Consider the following 20551-nt stretch of genomic DNA (forward strand, 5'->3'; position numbering starts at 1 on the left):
CTGCGCGGCAAAGCCCGCGCGCCGCCGCCAGGGGATTGGCGCGCGCCGCCGCGCCGGTCCCCGAGAAAGCCGATTGGAGGGCGAGCACGATCCCCGCCCGCCTCGCGCAGCGATTGGCTGCCCCACATGCCAATCAGCCCGGCAGCACCGCCCTCCCCCACGGCGAGCGCGGGCGCGGCGCGGGAGGGCCGGCGGAGGTGAGCGGGGGCGGCGGGGGCGAGCGGGGCTCGACTGGTCCGGCTGGGCCTCGACCGGTCCGGCTGGGCCTCGGTTCTCGGCTTCCCCCGGGCCGCCCCGCCCGGAGCCGCTCTCCGAGCCTAACTCCAGCCCGCAGGGCTGCTGGCAGCCGCGGGGCGGCCGCGGCCGGGCGCTGCGCTGACGGAAATTGAGTAAATTCTCGAGTGTCTTCTGTGTTTACTCCTGCTTTAGAGTTGTAGTGTCAAACAGCAGGAGTAGGCTGAGAGGGATCATAATTTTTTAAATCTTATCAAGAGTTTGCAGTCCTGGTTTCAAAACGAGCTCCTGTAAGGGGTTGGAGCCGTAGGAAACCTGGTAAATAAAGGCTCGTTCAGAACAAGGCAGAAGCGCTGCTCGTTTTTCTGCATGTATTCTTTATTTAAAAACGTTACTAACTTCTGTAGTGGCCGCCAATAAAAGTTTTCTTTTAATTATTTTTTCATTTCAACAGTTAAGTTCAAATTTTCTGTTAATTGCCACGTGGCACTTCTTCACACACTGAAGTATTTTCGTCTGAGTCAAATATAATATTTCAAGCATAACAGCATGTACTGTTTTAATTGCTTACCCAATGCTTTGTTGAAGACTGACACTTGACAGCAACAGGACCTGACATTCCTCATTATCCATGGGGAAAATGCACACTTCCAGGCATACCTTTGTGCCTTTGTTAATAATCTTAATACCTTGACCTTGGGAAAATAAATAAATCTGAATATTGAAATACTGCTCAATATGTGCAGCTAAAGTAGCTCATCTTAAAACAAGGATTCTCGTGGTAAACTCCACTCTCCAATTCCATTCCAGGTTTCATTCCAGAGAAGCCGTGTTGTCATTTCCGTATGAATGTTCCAAGTTTATTTCATTTTGCATTCTTACTGAGAGAGGTGCGAACACCATCATGGACACGGTGGATTTTGAGGAAGCAGCAGCTCTCTCTGCCCAGCGTTCCCTTGCTTCAGGCAGCAAGAAAGAACTCTTTGAATCTCCTTGAACTAACTGAGGCAGAATTAGAAGAACAGTTTGTAAGAGGTGATGGTCCAGGAGGTCAAGCCACAAATAAGACAAACAACTGTGTTGTCCTGAAGCATATTCCATCTGGGATTGTAGTGAAGGTAATTGTGTTTTATTTTATTGAGTCACAAATTGCATCATGACTTCCAAGTCTCCTTTCAGAGTAAAGCATAATCACAATGCAGATGGCATGGAGGAAAAGTTTATATATATATATAGTAAAGAATCTCAGCAAGAAGCAGTTTTGGCTGTCAGCAGATAAATAAACTTGGGGTCAGAGCTGCTTTTCCTGGCTCTGCCACTCAGTTACTGTTTTGTAGTTTTCAGTTAAATGAATCTTCCTTGTAGCTGCCGTTTGGTGGCAGCTGTCACATTCCTGTCCCTCATGTGAGTTAGAATCTCTTCCTTAGCAAGTTGATCACACTCATCTGCAGATCCTTTTTAAGCATTTATCTTACCTACTTCTTGTGGATGAATACCTTGAAATTAATCTTTGCTTCCTGTCACAAGGGGAAGACACAGTTAAGTTAAACTCAAGCAGCTTTCCAAGGTAATATGGGAAGCATTAAAGATTAATGCAAAACCCAGCCTGATGAGTTACAGTAGCAAATAATTATTAAAATACATCATCTGGATATAAAAGTTGCAGCTCTTATTGGTGGGAGGATGCTCTTGGCTTGGAGAGGAGGGGATTTTCTTTACTGTAATGGTAGGAATGTATAGAAAGGGAAAGCAGAAGGATAAACAGGTTAAAGTTTCAGTAAAAATGTCCTTTGTATTTCTTCAGTGTCATCAGACAAGATCAGTGGAGAAGAACCGAAAGATTGCCAGAGAAATCCTGCGGGAAAAAGTTGACCTTTTCTACAAAGGTGAAGACAGTGATGTTTTTAAAGAGAAGAAAGCATCAGAGAAGCAAAAGCAGGAGAAAAAAAGAAGAGCAAAGGAAAACCTAGAAAGGAAAAAGCTTTTTAAAGAGATGCAACAATTGGATAAGGAATAAACATGTGAAATACTGACTTGCCCTAGTAGGGTAAGAAAATTGTTTGTCATTAGACCTAAACAGAGTTTTCCAACTAACAAATGATGTAGGCCTTCATAAGCACAGCTGAAACCGCGGGTGGTGACCTGCTGTTCCTGTAAAGCTGAGGAGATAAAAGCACTCATGTATTCCTGCTTCTCCTTGCCATCAGCTCATTAATCACATTTAGCAATCAGTTTTTCTGCCAGGTTCAGAAGATAAAGCAATCTTAAAATGTTAAATTTAAGATCTTAAATGTTAAAGAGGAGCTATAAGCTTTCCACTGTTGTTAACAGAGACCCAAAAAATCAATAATTTCCTTCTGTCCAGATGACACTTTGGGCTGCTTCGTAGGAGCTCCAGCACATGAGAACAGCACTAAAAGGTTCTCACTTCCCATCCTTCCTTACTCATGCAATGCCTTCAGTGACGTAAATCCTTTATAGAGGTTTGGATACTGGTTGTGATGGTGTGAACTGAGCTGCTGATGGAAGAGACACCAGTCACTGGTTCAGATCTGTCAGCTGAACAATTGCTCTGTGCTACTCAGCTCTGAATAAAGTTTAACCAGCAGCTTTCCAGATCTTACCTGGAGTGGTGCTGAGCACTGGAACACAGGGAGGGCCCTCCAGCAAGTGAGGGGTGGTCACTCATGGCCCTCCAGTTCTGAGGTAGAATTGAGTCATTGCAGATAAAGAATGACCTGTGTTGGAAGCTGCCTCCCAAGACAACAGAGTCCAATTCATCCAAGCTGTGAATTAATTAATTAGAGTTGTTTATCTTGTTTATGCTGTGCTGCACTTAGGCTTGGCCATGTTGGTACCTCCACTCATTTTGACAGTTTCCCATTTAATAAAAACAAATGCAGCTGCGTTTCCTTTGTCACCATTACTCTGAAGCCACTCCTGAAGTACATTTTTCCTGGTTTTATCCTGTTAACAACTCCAACTGCTTAACCAGAACTTCTCTTTCATTTTTGGACAGCACCCTCACCAGCTGCCACCACCAGGTTTTGGCCTTCAACAAAGACCCAAAGCCAGAGTATGGATTTTGAAGGCAACAGAGACTTCTAGAACTTCACCTCTTTCTCCCAGAGACCAACTGCACCCTGTGCCATGGGTGGAATGTTCCAGCAATCTGCAGGCCCCTTCCCCTGTCCTTTCCTGAACTCCTGCATGAAGGTTGAATTTTTATCTGTTGCCAGTTCTTGCTCCTGGAGTATGAATGTGATTAAAGTGACTGTACATAGTTTTAATACAAACTGTTAATGAAAATAAGCTTTATTACGTCAAGTAATAAATACATACAAAGATGCAAATAATAGTTTTAGTAATTTATCCAGAATGTTCCTTTTTCTTTTTTTTTTTTTTTTTTGCAAACTTTAAACTGAAATCTCCAGCCTTAATGTAGAAATCAGCTTTCCAGGACCTTGTTATTATTTAATAGGCTTCCCTGTTTTCCATATAGCTCATGCACTTTAAGTGGACTTCAAAGCACTAACAGTCATGCAAATGTTTATGCAAAATGAACAAAAAAAGGAAAAATAAAGAGAAGGGAAAGGTTATTTCTAAGCAGGGTCTATGCTGTATGACAAATTGTGACTTAGCAGACTACTAGGTACAGCATGCTATTCTGCATTTATTAAAAAAAAAATCCTTAGAGCTTATGTCAAACTTTGAAAGATTGACATTTTGGGGATAAGTGAACATAGTCAAAGGAAAAAAACAGAATGAGGCTGTGGCTGGATAAGAAGAGAACTGAAATACAGCCTGGGAGAGAAAGAGCATTCCTCTGCATGCACTTCAGTTTCCATGTTTTAGAAACATTTTAGGGAGTTTTAACGTCTTTAGAAAATGCAAACCCTCAGTAAGTTGAAAAATCCGTGGTTTTTTTCATTCTTAACTGTACATTTTTGCAAGGGCGAAACAAGAACGGTTAAACATTCAAAATAAAGGAATTTGAATGTTTCGAGAGTCAAAAAGAATAAGTGTTACTTTTTCTTCATGAAGAGATGGAAAATCTTGCAGCTGAATCAGTGGGCTAGGATCTTGCGTTTCGTTCCGTCTCGGCCAGGCATTCCCGAACTAATCCTCTAGCATGGATAATGCCTGCAAAAGAATTGGATGTGTTTTAAATCATCCCATTCAGGCCACACTTGCAGTGACAGTCCACAGAAAGGTTTATGTATTTCTGTCCCCAGTTGCCAAGGCTACCACAGAAGGCCTCAGCTAAGGGGGACAGCCCTCACTTCCCAAATATCAGCTGCCATTAAACAAGCCTGCCTTCCCAAACTTGCATTACAAATTGAAAAGGGACTAAACCAGGAATCAGAACACAGTAAGATTTCTAAGTCTGCAGTGGCAGGTAGATCTTAATGTGCAGTGTGGGCCTACTTAATATCAAAAATTTAAGGGGGAAAAAAAAATCTTACCTACCAGTGAGTTATTTTGCTAAAGTGGAGTGAAACAAATTACAAAGTTATCTGGGGAGTCATTTTAGTAAGCTCTTAATGCCTTGGGATAGTTCTCCTCTGGGAGGATGCATCAAAATTCAAGCCATCGTAATACTGTTTAAAGACAAGTTGTGTCTCATGTAAAAATAAGAGGGGTTTTTTTTATGGTGTGTGCAGAAAGTTACCTCCTAACACTGGCTCAGTTCCCAGTGTAAATCATCACCACTTTACATGCTGCCGTGTCTACTCTCATCTGATAGACATAATGTGGAATTTTCCACTACAAGTCCTGTTGCCTTGAGTTCCAGCAATCTGGACCTTGGTTCTTAATCCTGGAACTAAATGTAGATTCATGCTCACAGAGCTGCTGAAAGAACAGAGCTTGAGATAGATGTTAAAATGAGAGATGGACAGATTTTTCTACAACAAAGGAGGTTTATATTTTGCTGACTAGGCAAGATAGAGGGTGATTTCTCTGCTCAATCACGCTCCTTAACAAGGTGGAGAAAGGGCAGTAAGGCAATAGATGGGGGTTAATCTCTAGAGATAATGGCTTCTGTTTCTAGAAGGCTGCTAGCCCAGATCACAGCAGCAGCCTACTGACCTGGGAGGACTTGATGAGTGCAAGGCTTTGCAGAGGGTTAAACTGCCACGGACAAGGAAAGCTGCAGCTGTGGGATGCAGAAACACAAACTCAAAGCAGTGTGTTAGACCTGGATCTGGTGGCAGGATGCCCAGTTTATGCAGCAGAACTACTGTGAATAATGTAGAACACTGGGAATTTGGCCAATTTTAGAGGTCAGTATCTGTGCTTAGGAGCTGGGGACAGGGACTTTATTCAGGGATAACCTCCATGGCCACGGAGGCGGCAGTCACGTGGTTACCCTCAATCACTTCTGCTCTCACACTTGCACATGCTCCTTCAGCCATCAGACTCCCAAAATGGAAAGAGAGGTACCTTTGTGACCAAAAGATGGCAGCAAAAAGTATTTATTTAGGATTTTGTGCAACACTGGCAAGTCACAGTGGCAGCGTTGTTTCTTAAACCTAAGATGCTGCAAGAAGCAGCAAAGCAACTTTTTCCACACGGAACGAAACCATCCAACTCAGAGAATGTCTGCATCTCTCTCAGTCTCTCTCGAGCTGTCCCCATTAGCCTGTTGCCATTCATGATCTATTAATACTGACTCAGGCAATGCAATAAAGAGAGACTCCAGCAACATTGATTTTAGCTGGGCCAGATTCCACTTACCACTCATCAGCAGACTTTATTGCATCCTTTCCCAGAACAGCTACTAGTCATTTTATTGCATGTCATGGCAGATATATTACTCTTCCATAATGGTTGAGCCTTAAATAAAGCTTTGTAGTCTCGGGTAAATGTAAGGGGGATTTGCAAGGTGGTGAAGTTCGTCTGTTACAATAACATTCCCATTCCAGGTTGAAGGCATGAGCCAATCTCAGCAGAAGGACCACAGGAAGGGAGGAAAAAGTAACCATGTCATGCTGGAGGACAGGACTGCCAGTACAACTGTTGTCTGTGGCCTTCCAGGGTCATTTCAGGAGCTGGAGCAGTGGAATGTCCCACTGCTCCTTCAGAAATATCCCTGCACGTCCGCTGCAGAGGACAATGTCAGGCTGATGTCAGCAGTGGGGCATGTGGGGGTTTCCTTTACACTTCAAGGAAAGGGCATTTATTACCCCTTTTAGCTGACAAAGCAAAGCTGGAGAGACTCATCAGCCAGCCCTAAAAGCTGCTCTGTCCCTTACTAGTGGACTTTCAATGGCATGCACTTGACAGCAGGTAACGGAGCCTAGGCAGCCCCACTCTCCACAGAGAGAGAACGTTCATGTTTGACATCTCAGTCTGAACAGCCTTCCCTAACACCTCTTTGGGGGTTTTTTGTAGCTCTTTTCTCCACCATCCTCGGTGTGAACTACCACAATGTTGTATTTCTTTAGGCAAAATCTACTTCAGTAAAGATTCCTGGGCCAAGTAGATGGGAGATGTGTATGAGAAGAAGCAAACAATGCTTGGATTTTGGAGAGGGGGGAGAAAAGGGAATTGAAACGCCAAGTAAATCACCAGGAGCCTGAAAGAATGTATCCCTAGATGTTCTACAGTAAGGTCTGGATTATTAACTGAAACTCCCTGTGTGCACATGAGACACATTTTGTCACTGTTTATCTGTCAAATACAGCATGGACAGAGCATCAAAAGGCTTCAGTTGCTGGTTAATACTCCCACTTTCAAGAGGAGATCAAGCTATCTCCTTTCAAAGGAAACAGTTGTCATGAAGCTATATACAAGTAGTCAGTGCACAAAGTGTATGAGACACAATTATTTTTTAAAATAAGTTTAAATGTTACCTCTTTTTAGCCTCTCCATCGCACTTTTACTCCCAGCATATGTAGGTCTAATCTCTTTTCCTAATTCTTCTATGATAGCTAGAAGTTCTGCATATTTGCTCTGTGGTACTTGACTGCTGCTGGTACCCTGCAGTTGAAAGTAGCATAATGTCAATCAAATACTGTAAAATCAAAACAATTACAAGAAACACCAAGTGGAAGTTTATGGAAGACCAGAAATAGCCCTGTAAATCTCTTTTTAAAAGAACAGAATTTCAAGATTATTATATAAACATGATTTTCTTTATTGAAATTGCTGCTGCAGTTGGACATGATGCTACGTGCCCTTCAAAAATTGGGATCAACTGGGAGGATGCAACTCAAGCCTTGGCCTTAAGGTGAAGCAGAAGTTAAAACACTCCTGCAAACCCAGCAAACTGGGAACTGCTTATTTAACCCTGTTTCTGGTTTTTCAGTGTTACAGTGTATATTTTATGAAGAAGTTAGCCAGGCAGAGAGAGTGAGAAGATAAAACAAAACTGTATAGAAATACTGGGTTTTAACAAATAACTTTAAAATATGTAAGTGCCCTTACAGGACATAATTCAAGACGTGTTTCTCTGCGACTCAGACTGGATGGGACAGATAATTAGGAACCAACCTCACTCAGCACTCGGCTTAGCCTAATTTGATCCCCAGACATGTGCGAGGAAGCATTCTGCCATTTGGGTTTGATTTCAGACCTTGGTGGGAGGGAGGAACACCTCAGATTACAGGCCACAATCCCTGCTACTATGCAAATGTAGGGTCAGTGATCTGATTAAAGGAAAATAAGCAGAGCTGTACCTGCATCCCCTGTGTATAGCCTAGAGATGGGGGGCCGTAGTCGTTTATGAGCTGTCTGTATTGCGCCGATGTTGCCATACTTGTGGAGGGAGAGTGAACACTCCCAGCTGCAGAGAGAAAAGAGAAAAAAAACCCCTGCTATTATCTAAAGATTAATTAGTCTGTTACATTGGGACACATTTTAATCACTTGTTCCTAAAGCTGTGACCTCTCACCTTTGTCTAAGATCACTAATGACATTTCCGAGCGTCACTGCTAGGAAGAGAATGGCTGAATTAATGCTTCTCTCATGTTTGATGAACACTTGGAAACAGCACAGCCTGCAGCATTATCAGTGCAAATTGTTTGCCTAAAAGTGAAGCAGAGTGTAGCATGACAGGTTGTTCTGCCTAGACAAACTCTAAGTATTAAGGAGCCCTATTTTTGCATATATACATTCCACACAGATGAGTCTAATGTGCTGTGCTATTTTTATTTTTTCAGTGCAAGTTATCTGAAAGTAATTTTGCAACTCAAAGTGTCATCACATGGTCAAAGCAAGTTACCCTCAGTACTATTTTCAGCCAATGCCAGAACTATTCCTAGGGAACAGTCAGTTGAGGTACATCAGATCTGCCGCTCATTGTGCGACATCGGAGGCGAGGAGTGCTACCATTATTCCTCTTTGTGTGATATCAAACATTTTTAGCCAGTCAAATTGTGCTGTATAAGTAGATCAAAGGGAAAATAACATCACTTTGTGTTATGGTTACTTTTTCCAAAGTTATAAAAGATTATATTCACATCTGATAAGTTTTGAGTCAGTTATGAGCTCCAGAAACAGACTCTAATGTCATCACTGACAAACTGCTCCAGAAATGAACAATCAAAACACTTTCTCCCCCTTGTCCCACAATGGTAAGAATTTGGGTTTGAGAAAAAATTGTTAGACTTTTTTGTAAGGGGCTTAATTATGCTGCCCACTTCACAACTGTACTAAAAAGCCTGCTGGTTATGCACTTGGGAGCAAGGGAGCATCACAGCACAGAACTTCTTCACTCTTGCAGCTCAAGTGCCCTTGCATCCATGGATGCTGCTGTCTTTGCCTGTAGGCACAGACACAGACTGCCTGCTGTCTGGAAATATCTCCCCCCTTACAAACTCCTTTGCTGAAAATTCCCAACTGTCTTTCATATGAGGAACAGATCTCATTTACCAGCCTTCATTTAAATCTAAATTAAACTGATGCTAAAAGTCACTGGGGCTCAGAACTATGTAAATCTCTAGCTTTGTTTTAAAGTTGCAAATGATTTCATTCCTATTTTCCCCTCTCTAAAAAAAGAAAGGGCCAGCAGTTACTCTGTAACAAGCTCTGCTGAACATAGTGGAAAAGACTCTTGTCCTCAGCCGGGAAGTCTCTTTCCACTTCAGAGTTATCACAGGAAATCACTGAGGTGTCTTCTTCATTACAAGAAGAGAGCATGTTCTTAATTTTTACTAGTTAACCACATATGAAATCACAAAAAGCCAAATTGGGCTGGCCACTAGGTCACCTTAAAGAAAGCAAGGTTTCTCTTTGTCTTTAACAAAGCTGCTAAATTTTATGTCATTACAACCCGTAGTTTCATCACTGAGGTTTCACACGGAGCTAATTTTGCTTAAGCATAGTAAAACCCCCCCAAACCAACACCCTCATAGAGTAGGGCACTGTAGGAACACCACAGTTGTCAGCTACTCTCTCAATTAGTTCTTCACACTATCAGCTCAAAATACACACACAAGTGTAAGATTTCTGTATGTGAAACTCAGTATTTCAAGTCCAGATGACTGAATTTCAACAATTACTAAACATGACACAACAGCAAACCACATCGTTTTTCCAAGGACTTCAAAATGCTTCAAAAACATTAATGAGCCCCTTGTGCTGCAAGGTAAGAAGGTTTAATTACCTCAATTAAGCAGAGAAAGGCTTAAGCGATTTTTCCTCATGTACAATAAAACAAAAGACCCATCCTGCAAAGACTTGTCTCTGAACTGTTGTTGCAAGCAGTCACATACAAGACCTGGGAGCTCCAAACTGGATGTGAATAAGGCAAGGACTCCAATGACCAGGCTCAAGAATCCTGATCTACCCACCAAGAAAAACTGAGCTGCAGCCCATACAAAACGATGAGCAACTTATTGATCCCTTATGGGTTGATGATAACATATTGGTTAAGCATATCAGGAAATGGTGGGCACTGGAACAAGCTCCCCAGGGAAGTGGTCACAGTGCTAAGCCTGAGTTCAAGAAGCATTTGGATAATGCTCTCAGGCACATGGTGTGAGTCTCAGGCTGTCCTGTGCAGGGCCAGTTGTTTGACTCAATGATTCTGATGGGTCCCTTCCAACTCAGCATATTCTATGATATCACAGCACAGATAATTTAGTGATTGTTTCACATTCTGTTAATTTAAGCAATGACACGCACTTGGTCTGCAGGAAATAACACAGCAGGCTATGTCTAGATAAAAGAGAAAAACTCTCCTAGAAACGTGAGGTGCCAGGACAAAGCAGTGAGTGGATCTGGGACCCAGAAAAGTTTCACAGACATAGAAACTGGCTGGTGTCAGCACGGGAGTTTGACCCCAGCAGTGACCCTCGGTCAAGAGCGAGGGACAAAAGCAAGCGGGGACTTTGAGGAGGAGGCGGTGAGGCAGGAGCGGGGCTGGCTGGGGCGGGATGCGCGGAGCAGCCGGGGCGGTGCAGAGCTGCGCTGCAGACACTAGAGGCCATCGCTGAGTGCGCCGGGCCCTGCCAAGTGACAGAGCGTGGTAACCATGGTGAGTTTACCCGTTTCTTTGCAGTCTGCATCAAAAATGTAATAAGACATAATGCCATGCGCCGACCACTTTATCAGCAGCAGCAGCAGGCCCAGAGAACAAAGAAAAGGATTTGGCTTGGCCGCGGTACCAGCCTCCATACATCCGTGTCAGAAGTTGTGCCAGTCAAACTCAGCTGGAGGGGGGGAAAAAATGAAAAATCCTTGATTTCACCTCAATTTAAAACGATGCGATCATGAAAATGAAATTAATTGGGGGGGTATTAGTATCTCACAGGGCAACAAACCTTGAGCTTTTTGACCTATCACTTTGTATGTTAATCTCAAGGAGAAGCCCTGGGTCTTGGATGACTGTTACTCAATTAACCCAAAATTCATCTCCGTGTCTGAACAGCCTGTGTATCTCGGATTAAAAAAAAAAATCACCAGATATTGCTATTATAGCTAGAAAGATAAATTAGGCCAGGAAGTCTCATAGTCAATACCCAGTCAAAAATCGGTGTGATGATTAGGTATTCACTAGAGAGAAAAAAGGAGGGGGGATCTAAATTGAGGCTTGCTCTCTCTAACGTTAAAATGACAATGGAGACAGTTAAGAACTGACAGAATCGAAAAGGGAGTGTGCTTGGTACTGAATTTCAGTGACACCCTGTATCACATCCCAAATTGTCTTAGTGCTTGCTGTTGTTTAAAACCTAAATTAATACACACACTTTCCTCCCTTCACTTTCCCAATTAAATGTACACAAAACCTTGCAGGTCCCCACTTATTCTAGTGCCAACAATGTCTTTTATTTCTGTATTCAAGCAGAAGACTACCAGAAGCATTTTTCTCCACAAAAATATAGTGTTTTTCTTATTAATTAATATTAATCTTTATTAATTATGGGAGGGTACAGCAAACAGAAATTAGATTTTGGTATCAAAATCTCTTCCTTCCAGCAGTCTCTCTGAGCCCAAATTAACACCCTGAGAGACAAAGGATCTCAAATCAATCTTTGTTTGCCTAAACTCCCACTGACCAGGAATCTTCTCATTAATTTCTGATAGGTTTGTAGGGATCCCTTCAGCTCCAAGCCTGAGCAATGATGACCAATTTGCTGCTTCAAGTTTTAATTCTTAATTCTATTACTGCTGCTTGCTGGAAAAATAACTGGGAAGGCAGCTTGCTGAGCACCCTGAAGGGAGGAGCAGGAGCAGGAACACTTGGGTACACTCACCTGATCCATTCTGGCAGATGCCAAGGCATTTACAGAACTCAGCTACCTCCCTGTTCTACAGGAGCAAAGGAAAACCAGGAACAGTCACACAACTCACTGAGTTACTTGTGTAGGACTGACTTAGGCCAAGGGCCAACCCCACTGGATATGTGTTTCTCTACTGCCCTGTGCTTTGTAAGGTCCTATAAAACCACAAAGGCAAACTCCTGCCATTTTACAGACTCTTTCTATGCATGAACACAAGAGCATGTAAGAAGAGGTACCTGTAGCCTGGACTTTATCCAGGGTGCATGGTGCAGTCTGTGGAATCTCAACATTTCTCCCTCTGTTTCACAGACCCTTCAAGCTGAGGCTGCTTGAAACATCGAGGCTGTGGCCATTTCAGTGGCCTGTGGTCACCACCTCCCCAGAGTGCTGGAGGTTACTGCCTCTGCCACACGCTGTGGGACCTTCTCATGGGCTTCAGGTGATGGCAGTTGGAGTCCTGACCATATGGGGTACCAAACAACGAGGCTGGAATATTTTAACTGAGAGGATATAAATTCTTCTGTCCTAAACTAGACAACTTTGCAAGAAAACACATGAGAAATCCTCCTGGAGCTGCTTTGCCAATGCACACTGTGAGGCATCCTCGAGCACCAAGGGAGAGGTAACAGCTTCACCCAGCACAGCTATTTCTGCAGCAAGTAGCTGAACACAGCTGTAGTGTTTTGGCTGACTACAAGAATATTTTATTCCTTAGCCCTCTACACACTTTGGTTTGAGTTCAGCAAGAGCTCCTTGCCATCCATGGGACACTGTGGAAAGGTGCAACAGGACACCACATGCATGTCTACACAAGTAGATCCACTGAACAGCCAAGCCACACTCTGAATTCTAACAGCAGTTGCCAACCCAGAGCTCAAACAGACAGCCCCCATTCTCCCCAACCTTCCCATAAATTTTTAAATTTAAAATAATGGACCCTGTTCTCATTTGCACAAACTATTCCTTAGAGCACTGGCTGTGAAAATTGTATTTTCGCCCACTATTTCTCCCTTGAACAGCCCTTGTGGAAGAAACAGACCTTTCTTTGAATAAAACTATTTCCTTTTAAAAAAACGCAGTGCACAGACACATAAATATGTTCTCAAGAACTAGGACATTCTTTATCATAACAGCCAGAGGCCTTGCTCTTTTGATCTGTCACACTCTGGGCCTTTCCTCTAGTACTCTCGTGCTATTTAATCTTTCCATGTGGATAACGGTCATGGTTTATGTCTCCTCTTCCTACCCTCCTGTCTCTTTTTTTATCAGAAAAACAAAAGCCAGTCCCTTGACTCCCCACCATTCTTCTTTCCTTGCTTAAGCTATTCCTACACTAGCAAGTTATTTGGCACCACAAGGAACAGATCAAAAGATGAAAGCATTTGGTACATGTACACCACATGTAGTTGGCCTGAGGGGGTATGACTTAAGGTTAGATTTTAGTCTGGTCCCCCAGACTAGGGGGGTATGGTTCAAAGCTGTGCCATCTTTGGTTTGGATCTTTGTGTTCCCATTGAAAGGGATGGAGCATCAGTGTTGCACAACTGGAGCAGACCTTCTGGACCATTTTTATCCAAAAGAAATCCAGTTAGCATGAACCCAAACCATTGTGTAGCTGGGTGGGGACCATGCACAGATTCGCTGACTGTGAAAACCACATCTTTGCTCTCAAGCAAAACACTCAGGTAGACAAAGCCAAAAATGCCAGTTCTCTAAACGCCCAAACAAGTCCACTGGAAAATTGCTAATTCTGAAACATGTTTGGAGAGCTTCTTTTTACATCATACTTAACTTCACATGGACTTCAAGAGGTCAGGGATCCAGCAAATTTCAGTCTGAATTGGAGAGGGGAGCGTATCTCCTAGAAAATATCCCCTCTGCTAAGGCACAAACACTTTGCTCTCTGTTCTGCCTACAAAGAGTATTCTTTCCAGTACTCCCACTCCAAAAACAACCTCTCAATATGGTCAACAATATCAAACAGAAGCTGTCTCTGTAAAGGGCGACAAGCAAGCCATGTGCTCAAGCAAGTCTGCACTGCAGTGCTGAGAACATAAGGGCCAGCCTCATGTGCTGGTATCGTTTCTCAGGACTGAATGGAACTGGTCTCTCCAGTTGCGAGCTACAGCCCCAGCCACGGAAATTATTTTCATTTCACCTCCCAGGGAGAATTTGCACTTTTCACAAGAAACTTGTGGTTGCTGTGAGGTGTGGCAGGTGCACCTTTGGTCCTACAGCAGCTACAGCAGCACTCGTACAGGTCACCACCTGTTCACGTGGAGCCAAGACACAGCTCCTTCCCTTGTCACTGTCAGCTGGAATTGCTGTTTCCAGACCCTACAGATGACAGTTTTAAAGCTTTGTTACACAAACAGGATTTTGTCTCAAAAGCTGACATTTCTGCAAGAATGAGAATAAAAGTAAAGGAAAATCCCAAGCTGTTTCTGCTAGCTTCTGTATCTTGAAACACATTTTCTCTGACCTGTGCTTACTCTAAACAAAATAGGAATGCTGGTGAATATCCACTGAACCAGAAAACACATGGAAACATGGTGAAAAACAAACTACAGACCTGTTCACAGCTGGTGTAAGTGTCTAGTTCAACTTAAGTCAGTGGAGATGCTCTACTTCACCTCAGCTCAGCAGCTGCTCCCTTACAGAGAAATAGTCAAACAGTATGAAACACAAGACAGATGAGGAGGAAACAGTACTTCCCAGGAATCGGTAGGATAAGCAAGAGAAGACAAACAAATCAAAACACGGTTGTTAGAAGAGGTAACAGAGGTTCCCCTGGGACACTGCAGGGTCAGGTGAGGCTGGGAAGGTAGAGCCACTACAGGTCCCTAACAGAGCACCTTTTTACAGCCCAGGCACAGAAGGTGCTTGTGCAGGAGATTAAATGGGGCTCACCAAGCACAGGCAGCTTGGAATTGAAAGCCTGGGGTACTACATGCAGGAACCCAATTCCCTGAGCACAGGCCCTCCAGGAAGGTGACTTCAGACAAAATTGAGACAAAACACTGCAAGCCTGGTTGCAGCCACCCTGGGCCAAGTGTCAGCACTGACCTGGGCAATGGGGAACAGAAACAGGCACTGAATTCTGCAGTGACAACACATTCTCCTTCCCTCAGCCTGGTGTAAGGCAGAGGAGTCAGCACCCAGATGCTTCCAGCATCCTGAGTCACTTGTGGAGCAGCTGCATTTTCCTCACCCGCAGTCATCCCCAGATCTGCCGACAACCCACAGAGGTTTCCTCCCCGTATTTCCTCCCCCACACACAGCTCCTCTCCCTCTGGACTTCAGTCCAGGACTGGATTCCCAAAACATGCTCCCATGCAAGAACAGAGCCCAGGCACCCACCAACCACAACTGCTTCATCTCACTGATGTGCAGTTTAAGTATAATTTTGCAGAGTGGCTACTCTCAGCCTCAACTTGAAAGGAGTTTGCTCTGCAGCAAGGACGCGGCTCCAAGAGCTGAGTCGACACTGCCTTCCCAAATACTCCTGCACCAGAAGCCCTGCACTGCAGGGAAGCAGCATTACCTCCCAGAGGAAAATCCCTGTGAGATCCACAGCTGCCCAGAGCCCTCCGTCGGCCGAGACCAAAATATTCAGCATTCATACAGAGAGGCTTCTGCAGGGCTGATTTCAGGCCAAAAGGGACAGATTTCCTGTTTTCCTCTCCTCTGCAGGACGGTGGGGGGGGAGTCCTTCACCCCAGGTTTGGAAGCAAACCTAGGATTTATCCTCCTGGCTGGGGGGCATTTAATTTAGGCACAATAGAGAAGCAATCTCCTCCAAATCAGAATTAAGCTCCAGAAAGGAGGGGGCCATTTGCAGTCATATCACTCTGAATGCGATATGTGCAACTGCAAGGACTGCTTTGTCTAAGTCCCTTGGCCTTAGGCCACGGTGCTGGCAATACCACTAGCTAGAGGAAGAGCTGGTGCGTGAGGATAATGGCAGAAGACAGGGAGGGAAGAGAGAGCCCATTTTGGATTCAGAGGAGGACGTTCTTTCATTGAAAAGATTCTGGGGGTGTTGAGGATGATCCGAACTCAGAAGAGAGGACAACTTAGACAAGAATAGTTCCAGCATGACAGCAAACTGCTGCTAACTTGCCGATACAAGGGGGAAAGGAGGGTGGGAGAGAAGGGGAAGATAAAACTGCATGAAAGAATCCAAAGCCCTGATCGCAGCCGGAGCATTGGAAAGCACAGACACGGCACCGAGAGGGCTGGAGACAGAAACTTCACTGCTCGGCTCGCATTGTGCGTGGCATGTCTGAGCCGGGATTTTGCAGTCCCTGCTCGCAGAGCAGCCAGACTCGGATCCCCCCCACTGCATGACCTAATCCCCACCCCTCACCCACCATCGCAAAATACCACCTTTGTTTTCCCTGCAATTTTACGGCTGTTCCGGAGAGCAAGGCACAGGTTCTCGTGGGAGCCGACAGGAGAACGGTTTCCCTTGCTGGGCTTTGTTTTGTTTCTTTTTTTTTTTTCCCTCCGGTGACACTTCTGCTTTTTGTCAAAAATCCTCGGCACATCCCCTGCTCGCTGACCCCTCCGCAGAGCAGCACTCGGGCCCACCGTGCTCCCCACACACGACCCCGGCACCCCGAGCCTTTGCACCCTCGCAGCCCCACCGAGCTCAGCTCCGCGCAGGATCGAGGTGGCACAGCCACCTCGGCTCATCCACCAGCTGGTGACGATCCCTTGCAGTAAAATATGATTGTTGCTCTCCTGGTAGCTAGAATAGAGATGCATCCCGGAGATCCCTTTCGCTCCTCAGCCTACCAGGATTACAACCACTAACGGTGCTGTAAAAATCACCCAGGCACATCTCCCTCCCTCCTTAACCCAACTCCAAAACTTTTTCTCAGGGAAAAAGAAAAAAAAATCAGCCTGATTTGTGGCTGTGTGATGCCAGTCCTTAAGGCTGGGCTGCGGGGATGGGAGACAGGAATGCGATTTGTTTAAGTCAGAAGCAACTTCTCCATTTTGGTGCTGTTTAATCGGAGCCGACGCGCACAGATTAGCGAGATCCCCTCCAAATATCCCACAGCGAAGCAATTGCTGCTGCGGCTTTGTTCAGGCTGCACCGACTCACACACGGAGACCCGATGTACAGCAGCACCGCAGCACCGGCAAAAACCCGCCCGCTGATGCCTTCGGAAATCGGGAAGAGAAAAACGGGGGAACGTAGTTTCAAAAAAAAAAAAGGCAAAAAGTTAATGCTGTCAAGGAAACTTTTTAAAGAGGAAAGTTAGAAGGACTCCTGTACAAACCCAAGGATGAAGAGTGATTTTTAAACAGGAGTTTTTTCAGGAATAGTGCAATCCCTGTGTGCCCCCCCCCATCCCCAAAAAATCTCCAGCGAGCGGAGAGGGCTCCTCCGCCCGGGATGCGGAGGAGACTCCGAGAAGGGAGCGCTGACCGAGGGTCGCCCCGAGGCGCTGGCGGTGCCTCCGCCGGCGGAGGTCCGGGGTCCGGGGCTCCCCTTCGGCCCGCGGAGCGCGGCCCGGGGCGGCCCCGCCGCCGGAGGAGGCGTGAGGCGAGGCGAGGCACGGGGCGAGCGGCCGCACTTGCGGCGTCCCGCCAGCAGCGGTCCTCGCTGAGGCGCCGCCGGAATATTCCTGATCCAGATCAATCAGCCGCCCCGGGGAGCCGAGCATGGAGGAAACCCGGCGGCCGGAGCCCCGGAGCGGCGGCGGCGGCGGCGCGGGGCCGGGCGGGCGCGGTGCCCGGCGCGGGGGCGGCGCGGAGCGGGGCTGGCGGCGCCGGCCGGCGGGCGGGCGGGCGGGCGCGGGTAATGGCGGCGCGGAGCCGCTGCCCCGCCATACCGGACTGGGCACAAACTCGAGTCCGGGGCTTCCCCCAGGTGCCGGTGCGGCACCCGCCGCTCGCCTCCCAAACTTGCCACCCAGTTGCCGCCGCGGACTTACCCGGGTTGAGGGGAGTCCCGGGGATGTGGGCGTTCAAGTTGGGCTTGTAAGACATTCCCAGAGACATGGCCAGCGGGAGGAGGAGAAGCGTCCTGAAATTCAGCGAAGCGTCTCCGTGTCTCCCAGACACTTTGGGTTGTTTACAGCAGTAGCAGCACCGGCAAATATGGCCGTCAGTTATATTGACACCCACAATGCAATATATCATCCATACATCATGAGGAGACGCGGATCCAAAAACTTTGGGGGAGAGCCGGCAGCCACCCGCCGCGGCCGCCCGGCGCCCCGCGCACCGCGGCGCGGAGGGCGGGGGCGCGGCGGGCGGGGGCGCGGCGGGGGTGCGCGGCCATCCCCTCACAGACAATGGAGCTCCCCTCAGGGACCGCCGGCAGGGAGCGGGGCGGGCGGGCGGCGGCGGCGGCGGCGCGGAGCCCGGCGGCGGCGCAGGGGGGGCTGTTTTAATTAACTTCGGAAAGTTTTGGCACAAGTTGCGGTTTTGGCCGGGCTGTGCCCGCGGCGGGCGGCGGCCCCTGTCAGCTGCGGGCGTCCCTCAGGGCGGCCGGCGCGCCGCCGCCTTCCCGCCTCCCCCTCACCTCAGACCGGGCGTTCACCCCGCGTTGATTCTCCGTCTCCCCCCGCGAATCTCGATGGAAAATACCTGTTGATAATTTTAAAATGAAAGATTTTTTTTTTTTTCTCACCCCCCCTAGATGCCGCCAAGAAAAAAACTTGCCCTTTTTTTATTTCCTTTTTTTTTTTTTTCCAAACCACTAGTTCTCTCTGCCTGAAGGTGGAAGGTTAATGTGGACTGCAGCTTCTGAGGGACTAAAAAAATATGAATCTCGTTGACAATTGACACATTTTCTGCTTGTAGGCAGCAGTAAAACTTCCCCACCAAAAAAAAAAAAAATCAGGTTAAATGATGAAGCTTTCCAGCATGCATCTGCCATCAGAACTCATCCCTTTCACTGCAAGATATTCAGGTTTGCTCCTTCTGTCAATTAATATCGAATACACTCTAAAATTGTTAAATTACTCCAGATTTATCCCAACAAAACTGCCTGGGACCTGGACAATCTCTCCTTAGGTGTGCAGCTCAGCCTGAGACGCACCAGATCAGACCCCCACGTCTGTTTTACCAGCAGCCACTCTGAGATCTGGTAGTTTTATTCTATGTGCTACTTCATGTCCATCCATGGCTTTATACTGCTCTTAATGCCAATGACAGCAAACACAGAGAGCCTGATCCTGTTCCTTGGAAGTCAAGGGCACATTGCTTTTAAGTGACACTGATTCAGGACCAGAGTGGACGGCCTTGCAGAGGGAAGCAGGTGACACCTCCATCGCAGAGACACGGAAACAGTCACGGAGCAATCAGGTGATTTCCTCCGCATAAAGGAGAATTGAGGGAGAATGGGAAAAGTGGAGCAGCCTTTGAGCCCCTGGCTCATGCCCTAGTGACTGCATGCTGCATGAAAGAAACATCTGAAAGTTCTGACTGGCACCAGATGAAACACCATTGTATTTTATCTCCAGACCAAGTGCTTGGCTCCAGCGATCCTGGTGAATTCCAGAGTGGCAGAGATTGTCCTTACAACTGATCCACGCTCTGGGTTGTTAGAGAGGGGTCCCGAGAGCCCCAGGCACAGAATTACATGTGACAGTAGTTTCACACTGGTGCTTGTGACTACAGCTGTGTAATTCTTAGAGTCCTGAAAGACTGCCCTGGTAAGCCCTCCTTGTGTGAGTGAGAACTCTGCAAACCTAAAGCTTCACTTCCAGGTTTGTAAATAACAGCCTTTCTGTTGAATCCTGGAAGGCCAGCAAAGTCCTGCACACCGCTCTGGGATTTTCCATCGTGTGGTTGTTTACAGTCACACCAAGTGAGTGCGAAATGGGAGCGTTCCGAGCTTGCCATGTTTTTCACGGCTTTACACCAACTCTACAAACTGTGCTCAGAGCAACACTGTGAAGAACAAGATCCCCTGTGTTTTGCTTGGGTTTTATAATGACAGCTTCAAAATATACAATATTCCAAGCAGGAGGCGAGGGATATGGAAACAGTCCTGTAAAGATTGTCCTTTCTTCAGCACAAGGCACTGCGAGCTTTGGAGCAAACTGTGAGGGCCAGGCTTGATGAGATCGTCAGGCTTGTAGGGCGGCATTGTTTGTCCTGTAAGCAGGAAGCCATCAGTACCAGATCTGGCTATTTGATGTTTGCTCTGCAATTCTCTGGGCACAGGTAGCCGTGGTGGCATGAGACCCTTGTAAAGGACAAACTTACTGCTTGGCCTCAGACTGTATTTAAGCTTCAGCTGACTTTACTCTTGTTTTTTTGGCACTCACTGCAGGGTAGGAAGTACCTGCAAGCTCTTCCCATTTGCCATGTGCTCTGAGGGTTCAATTCAGTTGTTCTGAACCAGGTGTGGCCACAAGAACAAAACCACCATCGTGCTCGGGCCCTGGGCTGACTGTTCAGCGGGGTGACCACAGATTCAAGCTCCCTTGGAGGGGCTGCCTGTGGTTTCAACTTGTTTGATGTCCCAAGCTGGGCTGCACCGCTGGAGTTGTGCTCTGCACATGCAAACTGTGCCTCGAGTGCGACAGCTCCAGCTCCCAGGCTGTGTGCAGCAAGCTGCA

The 20551-nt window shown here is 46.5% G+C and overlaps 2 protein-coding genes across 5 annotated transcripts; one reads left to right on the plus strand and one right to left on the minus strand.

Moving 5' to 3' along the window:
• Window positions 1-65: 65 nt before the first annotated feature.
• On the plus strand, window positions 66-3806 carry C18H12orf65 (chromosome 18 C12orf65 homolog). 3 transcript variants are annotated; one of them, XR_004243617.1, is made up of 4 exons: window positions 66-197; window positions 1045-1352; window positions 2039-2654; window positions 3254-3806. XR_004243617.1 is itself a non-coding variant. In XM_032127673.1 (4 exons), the coding sequence occupies exons 2-3, from the start codon at window positions 1080-1082 to the stop codon at window positions 2249-2251; spliced, it is 486 nt and encodes a 161-aa protein (XP_031983564.1). In that variant the 5' UTR covers window positions 69-197; window positions 1045-1079; the 3' UTR covers window positions 2252-2281; window positions 3254-3806. The 3 variants fall into 3 exon arrangements, 2 of the variants coding, with proteins under 2 accessions (XP_031983564.1, XP_031983563.1); XM_032127673.1 differs by having other exon boundaries at window positions 69-197; window positions 2039-2281; XM_032127672.1 differs by lacking the exon at window positions 66-197 and adding an exon at window positions 269-552 and having other exon boundaries at window positions 2039-3806.
• Window positions 3519-18254, minus strand: CDK2AP1 (cyclin dependent kinase 2 associated protein 1). 2 transcript variants are annotated; one of them, XM_032127669.1, is made up of 4 exons: window positions 17912-18254; window positions 7917-8023; window positions 7092-7218; window positions 3519-4377 (listed from the first exon to the last, which is right to left on the minus strand). In XM_032127669.1, the coding sequence occupies exons 1-4, from the start codon at window positions 18117-18119 to the stop codon at window positions 4310-4312; spliced, it is 510 nt and encodes a 169-aa protein (XP_031983560.1). In that variant the 5' UTR covers window positions 18120-18254; the 3' UTR covers window positions 3519-4309. The 2 variants fall into 2 exon arrangements, with proteins under 2 accessions (XP_031983560.1, XP_031983561.1); XM_032127670.1 differs by lacking the exon at window positions 17912-18254 and adding an exon at window positions 15508-15613.
• Window positions 18255-20551: the final 2297 nt, after the last annotated feature.

This window comes from Corvus moneduloides, chromosome 18 (genome assembly GCF_009650955.1).
Source record: "Corvus moneduloides isolate bCorMon1 chromosome 18, bCorMon1.pri, whole genome shotgun sequence".
In the NCBI taxonomy this organism is placed as follows: Eukaryota; Metazoa; Chordata; class Aves; order Passeriformes; family Corvidae; genus Corvus; species Corvus moneduloides.